The sequence below is a fragment of the Leuciscus leuciscus genome (genome assembly GCF_965113295.1).
Source record: "Leuciscus leuciscus genome assembly, chromosome: 20".
Classification (NCBI taxonomy): Eukaryota; Metazoa; Chordata; class Actinopteri; order Cypriniformes; family Leuciscidae; genus Leuciscus; species Leuciscus leuciscus.
The window spans coordinates 21,338,607-21,347,910 of NC_138744.1; the positions used below are offsets into that span (position 1 = coordinate 21,338,607).

At 38.5% G+C, this 9,304-nt stretch overlaps 1 protein-coding gene across 1 annotated transcript; it reads left to right on the forward strand.

Annotated features, from left to right (window-relative positions):
- Positions 1-5,419: 5,419 nt before the first annotated feature.
- Positions 5,420-9,240, forward strand: sp8b (sp8 transcription factor b). Its single transcript, XM_082150010.1, has 2 exons — positions 5,420-5,547; positions 5,920-9,240. Exons 1-2 carry the CDS (start codon positions 5,527-5,529, stop codon positions 7,264-7,266), a joined length of 1,368 nt encoding a protein of 455 aa, XP_082006136.1. The 5' UTR covers positions 5,420-5,526; the 3' UTR covers positions 7,267-9,240.
- The last annotated feature ends 64 nt before the right edge of the window (positions 9,241-9,304 follow it).

Consider the following 9,304-nt stretch of genomic DNA (forward strand, 5'->3'; position numbering starts at 1 on the left):
GACTCGAAGGCATTTCTTTTCCTTTTTGTCCGCATGCTTTTAATCTTTCAAATAAAGACTATTACCTAATTAACTAGACTAAACTACAACTTAAAGGATGAGAAAGCCTTTTAGAAAGAAGGAACACCAGTCTACCCAACACACACACACACACACACACACACACACACACACACACACACACACACACACACATAAACTGCTACCCATCCCTCCCAGCCAAAGGGGCTTCCATCCAGGCTGACAATAACCCAGTGGCAGCTGGTCGATCGATACCCGACAAAAGCTCTGAGGTTGGGGCAGTCAAAAGATTGTTAACTAGCCATTTCATCTCACAGACATTTAGATGATTGTTTCGTGCTTCACTGCACTCCTTCAGCGAGGGCTGCTGCCACACCTGTGCAGGGGCCTTTACAAAGCCTGCTTACCCACTCCTGATGACCTCCCTGAACAGCAAATAGCCCGACAAACCCTCTCACACAAAAGCATTGCTCCTGAGAATGCATCACACTTAACCATGCATGGCTGAAGGAACACAAGTGATAGATACTGTATTTGCATTACCATATTGTCAATAGACTACTACCTATTTTAGAAAAAAAGCACTTATGTAAAAACAATGGAAATGTGTTCTGCGACATTTGTTTATTTATTTATTTGATTGTTTGTTTGTTTATTAAAAACTAATCTATCTATCTTTCGTTCGTTCTATCTATTGTTCTATTTTATTGTGTATTCTATCATTCTAGCTCTCTCTGTATATTTATTTATTTATCCATAAATAAATATATTTATCTATCTATCTCATTCTATCTCTCTCCCTGTCTGTTTATTTATTGAATTATTCATTTATTTTATTCTATCTAATCTATCTGACTGTCTATCTATCAATCTTTCATCTATCTCTCTATTTATTTATTATCATTTTTATTATCGTTTATTATCGATCCATTTTTTTTTTTTTACATCTGTCAAGTTGTATTGTCTGTGGGATATTTCTCATGCAACTTTAACAATGCAACTTCTGGTCCAAATCATATTGCAATCCAAAGGATTAACTTTTGAAACATCAAAACGCCCCATGCAATCCCCAAATTAAAGTTTTTGATCAAACATTTTTTAATATCATAGCAAAATATGACCTGTTGTCATATTTAAAACCTAAGAAAATTTACATCTGTCATTTATTAAGTGCATTGGCTCCTGTATACTGTGTTACATTAGCATGTGATTTGTTGGTTAATTAGAGGGCTTATGATAATGATAATGACCACATAGCCCATGATGCCATGTTTCCAGGTGTTTAGCTTTGGTGATTAGCCGCTGGATGCCTCCTCCCCCATCTAGTGTCCACACAACACTGATTAAATCAAGATGAATGAGTTATTGGACACGGGACACATAGAAGCGATGTACGCTGATGTATGTCATATGACAAATACCATCTTATCTGGTTGGTGTGAATTTATGAAATTAATTAATTTTACCTTCATTAATTACCCAAATTCAGCTTATTTTTGTTTCCAACAGGGTGTTTTAAAAACAAGAGCCTAGAATAACGTCATAAAATGACATTATAAATGTGTTTTTGGGGGGAGTACGCTGTGTGCACACTTGTCATAGTGATCATATGTCAGCTTTTACACTCCTGTGATCATGTCTATGGTTGTGTGATCCAGCAAAAAGTCAGCACATGGTCTGTGGCCCTGCTCTAGTAGTTCAATGGGGTTGTGGGACGTGGGCCGAGGGTTGGGGCTGGGATGTGGATGTGGACTAGCGCTCTGTGAGGTTCATCCAGGCAGAGCCAGGCTTCCTGCTCCTCCTTTGTCACACCATTTGGGCTCTTGTGTCTCGGGCTTCACTGCTCTAGCCTCACTTGGCAGCCCTGCACACACAGGGACATCTGGTCTCTCTGTCCCACCTCCTGCTGAAAAGAAAGAGTCCGGCCATGGCCCCACATTTATGATATTTTACAAAGGCATTACACTGAACTATAGAAACAATTCATAATGCTTGAAATAATTTGTAAAGCAAGTTTATATATATATTATATATATATATATATATATATATATATATATATATATATATATATAAAATGTATGTATATATGTAGCTTATGTACACACACACCCACACACACACACATATATATACAATTCATGGCCTATAAACAACTATAGACTTTTCTTTTTGCTAGAATATTTAACCTGTTTTCTTTAGACAGAAAACACATATTCTTAGTAAATAAACTCTTTAGCAAAACTGTAGGCCAACTTGTTTAGTCTTATTTAACAAGAAAATCTGAATTTCGATAAATAAATAGTTAGATAAATAAATATATGTGCATAAATATATATATATATATATATATATATTGTTTAAACAATATATAATTGTCTCTCATGAAAGTATTAATTTATTTATTTTTTAAATCGACGCTTTCAACGTTGTCCTAAATCTTTATTACTAGTTTCGAATTCCGGCAATTAGTCTGATGTTCGGCAGGACTCGGACAGGTAGACCACTGGATTATCAGTTTTCCTGGATAATCATAAGATTAAAGAGGAAAGTGCTCCCACCATCTCCGGGACACAGCCGCTGACTTCCCCCCTTTTCTTTTCGCAAAATTATTGAGAGCACGCAATATTAAACCCATTTTGTTCGTGCGCACTGGGCCAGAATAACGCGATGATTAGGGCCACGAATGGGACAGGTTTCTTCAGCTTGATTTCATGACGGTAATGTAGCCCATGCATGGGAGAAGAAAGGCAGAGATGGGGACATCTGTTCAATGCAGGCCAAAGGGAACCTCAGTGGCCTAAATGACATCTTGGGAAAGAAAGCAACAGGATATTACATGCACTAACGTTTTGTTGTTGCTTTTTACTCCTGGTACTTATATATATATATATATAGGCTATGTTTTATTTTGCTCGTTATTTTCTTTAGTTTGATGATTTACAGTATTAAACCTCTGCTCTTGATATTATGTAGCCTGGCTACACCACGAATGAACTTAGGATTTATTTTATAGGTCGCTATATTTATTTGCACATTTTGCCCCTTTACGTTCTAACCTTTTATTAATTTAATTTTAATTTTAAAATTAATTAAATTGTTAATAGTGTTTTTAATATATATAAATAAAACACACACACACACGCGCTGTTGCTGCGTATCCATCTAGTTCTCTGCAGATCACACAGTTCTCGCGCATCTCTCGCGCTGTCTTGTCAGAGGACATGAACACATGTTTTGATTATACCACCGGTGGCCGAGCGGCTCCTCCGTTATTCGTAATTAAACTCAATTCCCAAAGTAACATTTATCTTCCAGGGTCTGCGCGTTCCCTGTGCGCGAGCGCCACTACCTTCTGCTGTGCGAGAGGAGATGCGCACGGGGTCAATCAATAAACCGAGGACACAGACACGGTATGTGCATCATGCATCTGTTGCAATCAAACAATGCTGCAGTTTATGGGACATTTGTGTGTGTGTGTGTGTGTGTGTGTGACATTTGTATTTTGGTTGCGCATGCACGTTGTGGATGTATATTGCCGTGAAGTTTTACTACATTTAGCCTATTTGTCTGATGCTTTGGTATGAAAATGTTTTAGTGTGAGATAGAGATTCCATAGTTAGACATTTTAAGGGGTTTTCTTATTTTTCTAATTACAAACCTTCTGGGGGAAAAAAGAGTCAATAAATAATCTGAGAGAAAAGTTAAATGTTGTTGTAGCCTAATGTTCTGGAAAACTGAAGCAAAAGTTGTAGGTTACGTTTATTTTATTTATTTTTATCTCAGTTTTATTCAGTCTGTAATTACCTTTACTAACTTTACAGATTGTGTTTCAGAAACACGACTGGAATTTCCAACCGGCGCAAATTTTAATCCGTTCATTTTTTGTTTCGTATTTTATTATCTCCATTTTGAGTTCAACTGCTTCTTGTTCTCTGAATTAGAAAGGGTAAGAGGAAACAACAGAGCTGTTGTGCAAATCGAAGAAACAGAGAAATGAATCTGATCAGCCATCTATCACTTCTCGCAATAAAAGAGGCGACACGGCGGAGGCAGATGATTTGATGAATAATCTTCGGTCGTTTTAATTAACTTTTTTGCTGTCCTATAATGACCAAGTTGGTCAACGGAGCCGGTCAATAAGAATGTTAATATCAAACAAATAAAACTTCTCATGATTAAAAACCTCCTGCTTTATTAAATTTGAAATTCAAATGAAATTTATGCCTCCGGTCCACGGCGCATGTAAATAGAGTAGCCAGGGCTGCATCATTATCCTGAGAGCATTTCTGCATTCATCGTCCTGATATCAATAGCTCGCCACTGTATTGCTGTTGAGAGTTAACAGAACACAAAAGCCATATTCCAGCTTGTAAAGACGCTTACATGCATTATGTAAAATGTTTTTGTTTTTTTTTGTTTTTTTTACTGACCAACATGAGTTAACAAGTTCACAGTTACCAAATAAATGCCCGAATTCGTGCGTAATAAAACAACAGTATATTTCGGAAAACACACCAGTCCTGAAAAAGCCTTGTTTGTTACTTGTCGTTATTGTGTGTTTTATGGAGAGCGGGAGAGAAAGGGTTGGCATGTCATAATTCTATGAAGTTGTGAAAGTTTGTACTATTTATTTAACTTGCAATGCATATACATTTTAAATGTAGGCCTAACTTTGGTTAACATTTTAAATAAACTTTTGTTTATTACATGAAAGTTTTATTACAAGTAGTAGTTTTCCAAACAAAATCAGGTGGTCAAACATTTGAAGATCAGTTAAAATTATAACCTGTTCGTTTTTTATGGTGCATCATTTCTTTAAAATAGTTTGAGAACACTGTAAAAAAAAAATTGCTGCCTTTTTAAGTACAATCAACTTTGATGTTTGTCATTTTAACTTAAATTGCTTTAAACTGAGTTGAATCCTTGTATAACTTATAAAACAAGTTGAAGATTGCTTAACTTATTTTGATGAGTTAAAGCAATGCAAAAAACATGTTGTAATAACTTATTGATCATATAATTGTTTTTACAGTGAATCTACAAAACAACCTGTAAGACAATGACAACGACTTGTATAAGAGTGATATGACAGTTGCTCTTTTACCATTTACCTTTTTTTACCAACATTACACAGTAATAATAATAATTCAAAACAGATCAGGGGCAGTAAACTTATTAACCTCTTTACAAAAGAATAGAAAAGTTTCCCCCCAAACTTCCAGTCCTTCTCATTTAACTTCAGTTTTTATTATGAGGGGGGTGTTGGAAGGGGTGGAGATCTTGTCTAAAGTGCTCTATCGATGACCTCACGCTAGAATGTGGCCGCGTGAAGGTACGGCTCTTCCTGATTGGTCGCCCGTGTCACAGCGGCACTTCAAAGCCGTGAGAGGAGCTACAATTGTGCTGGAATGGGCGGACCACATCATTGTATTGCACACCTCTAAAAAAACAGTGCTCTGATTCATAAATATAAAAGGATCCTCTGAGGAGGGCACTTTTGTGATGGCAACTTCACTTCTAGGGGTGAGTCTAAGGAGTTTCGTGCTGGTTTAATTAGTTTCCTTTATTGTCCTGCCGTGGGGATTAAAATTTCTTGGGTCAGCCGGGGAGAGAGTCACTTGATTATGTTTTAAGCGAGAGAAACGAGCAGGAGTTCCATTTCTCAACTACGACATTGTATGTATAACATTCATTGGTATTTATATGCTGTGTTTCGCTTTTGTTTTATGCTTGCGACTGGTTGTATTTCAGTAGCTAGACATTTCTTTCCTACTACCATTCAGGTATGCTAAGGTTGTTAGATAGCTATAAGAAAGCAAGTCAAAACTGTTCTCCTAATGCACTTAGTTCCCAAATATACCATCTTTGCTTACCTTCTAATTCATTTTGTTCCAGGAGGAGCCGAGATTGGGGTCGACTCCTTTAGCCATGTTGGCTGCGACGTGTAACAAAATCGGGAGCCCGAGCCCTTCTCCTTCCTCTATTTCGGATAACTCCTCTTCGTTCGGAAAAGGATTCCACCCGTGGAAACGAGCGGCAGCCAGCAGCTGTAGTTTAGGATCCAGTTTATCCTCTTTCACTCGGAATGGTGGTGGTTTAAGCGACTCTTTTGGCACGAACTCTTCCACGGGATCCAGTGCCTTTTCCTTAACTTCTGGTACTTCACCCAACTCCCACTTCGGAAACGACTACTCCGTTTTCCAGGCTTCTGTTTCCAACAACTCTCAAGAGCCCAGCCACCAGCCCATGTTTATTTCCAAGGTGCACACGTCCGTGGACAGTTTGCAAAGCATTTACCCGAGAATGAGCGTGGCGCATCCCTACGAGTCGTGGTTCAAGTCCTCGCACCCGGGCATACCCACGGGGGATGTGGGCACCACGGGCGCATCCGCGTGGTGGGACGTGGGAGCCGGCTGGATTGACGTGCAGAACCCGAACGGGGCCGCGCTCCAGACGTCCCTTCACTCCGGTGGGCTGCAGACTTCTTTACACTCTCCTCTGGGCGGATACAACTCAGACTACTCGAGTTTAAGCCACTCTGCCTTTAGTACCAGTGCGTCCCCGCATCTCCTGACCACCGGTCAGCACCTCATGGACGGATTCAAACCCGTGCTCTCCTCGTACCCGGACTCCAGTCCCTCTCCCCTGGGTGGAGCGGGAGGCTCAATGTTGACAGGGGGTCCGACGGCCTCGCTGGCGGGATCTCCGCGGTCCTCAGCGCGGCGCTACTCGGGCAGAGCGACGTGCGACTGCCCGAACTGTCAAGAGGCGGAAAGGCTGGGTCCAGCTGGCGCGAGCCTCCGCAGAAAGGGGTTACATAGCTGTCACATTCCCGGTTGTGGGAAAGTGTACGGCAAAACGTCGCACCTCAAGGCTCATTTGAGGTGGCACACCGGAGAAAGGCCGTTTGTGTGTAACTGGTTGTTTTGTGGGAAGAGGTTCACGCGCTCCGACGAGCTCCAGCGACATTTACGCACGCACACCGGAGAGAAGCGCTTCGCTTGTCCCGTGTGTAACAAGAGGTTCATGCGGAGCGACCACCTCAGTAAACATGTCAAAACGCACAGTGCCGGAGGCTCGTCAGGGTCGGGGTCCGGGGCGAGTGGAGGGAAACGAGGGAGTGACACCGACAGCGAGCACAGTGTGCCCGGTAGCCCCTCGTGCCACTCACCTGACCTGTTGCAACCTTCCGAGTCTGTCCCGACCACGGGCATGAACGGCCGAGCGAACTCCATCGATTAATCCCATTCAAAATGCACGTGACACAATTTCTCAAATGGACTAAACTTATTTGACGGCTCACAAAAGGTTGTGCTGTTCGGTCGGTAACACTTTATAAAAACTTCCAACAATTCAAGTTGTTAACGAACGTGGTAAAACGGTGAACAGATCGATAAATAATACACATTCAATTATCAATATCATGTATGAAACAATATAAACCAAAGTTTCATTCCTTTTTAGCTAGTTGAATGTACATTAACTAATTTTCTGTTAAGCGTAATAGCTCCTATATGTTAAGGTTAACAGTAAAAGTTATTATAAAGTGTTACTGGTGAGAAATAACCGTGTGGCCATTTCACTTGGATGTTGTAAAGTGATTTAATTTACGATTAAAATGTAATTTACAATGAAGTAAGCCTGTTTTGGTCTGCACAGATACGTGACATGAATTTGGTAAAATGGTGAATATTAAAAAGGACATAATCTGATATGTGCATTCTGATGAGGGTTTTGTCGAATAGTCTTATTTTACTTACTGTTGTTATGAAACAGAAAACAAAACAAAAATGTATTTTACCCATCAGTGAAGTGGCCTGTCATTGCTAACTTTTTTTTCTCTCAAAACCAAACTGTGGCACTTTATTCATGAACACTACTAAAATCCAATTTCGTAAGGATAAATTGCCGTAGTGTTGAATAGACTTCGTTCTGTCATTTACAAATTCATTTTTTTTTTATATTCGGGGGGAAAAATAGTCTATATATCGCACATTGGTCTTTGTCGAAACTACAGACTACAAATCCTAAGTTGTATGAATTGTACTTATTTCCTGTTGCTGCAAAAAAAAACTGTACATATTGAAAATAAAAAAGAATAGACTAGAAGGTTATTCCACACTGGTGTAAAAGTTGGGTACGTGTTTGTTCAAGACGCAAATTTTGAATAGTATTTTTTAGTTGCATATATATTGACTCTAGTAAATATCCAAAACTGTATACGGGAGTGTTTTTTGTGAAGAAAAACGTCATATTTATCCACGAGTTGGACTTGATTATTTTTTTTTTGAGGTCTGTCTTAGACGCACTTTTGAAATGATTTGTACGATTTTCAATTCAGAATTCAGTGTTTAATCACGTTTTCTAATTTATGTAAGCATGCACATGTAAGGTGAGCGTTTATTTCACATCATTTATTTGAGAAATTGGCTTTCTAATTTAAGCCACTCAATAAAGTCAACATGGATTCAGCCACAGTGAACGATTTGCCGTTGATATTATTACTGCAATGTCCAACTTCTATAAATGAATCTGTCATCAAGTGCAGGACCTGTTACGCTATTTCATTACCAATTGAAAAAATAAATAAAAATGTGTTAAAATGTTAAAAACTGCAGTTGTTGTGAAACCCACGAAATGAAGCAACTTTAGTAAATTGACGTTTACTGTTTGCTACATAGGCCTACATATTTAATTGTTACACATTCCTTCCTAAGAATATACAATAAACGTAAACCTGTGTTTCTGATATAATTTAATCTTAAAGTCTGTGGCATGTAAAATTATACACGTAAAAAAAAAAAAAGAAAAAAGTAAACCCATTGCCTTAAAATTAAGTAAATACATTTAATGCGTAATTGAACAAATTAAGTAATGTGAGCTTGACAATTCCACATTACTTAATTTTTTTGATTAAGCATTAAGTTTATTTAGCCTACTAAATAGTTTTATGGCAACGGGTTTCCTCATTTTTTTTTAAGTCAAGTCAACTGATCACTTTTTTACAGTGTTGTTTTATTAGCTATGAACTAGATATAGCCTACTTATATACTAGCCTACTTATAGAGTTTCTTCAATAAATCTCGGAACCAAATAACACAAATTTTTTTGCGTTATTTAGTAGGCTAGCCATTCAGTAGGATTTTTGTGTTTTTCCGAGTGTCTTTCGAAAATAAACTATAGTCAATTATCAGCGCATAATTGTTAATGAACAAATGAAAATGTACAAAAAAAAAAAAAATGTAAAAACAGCCTGACAAGACAAGAGTTTACATTAAAC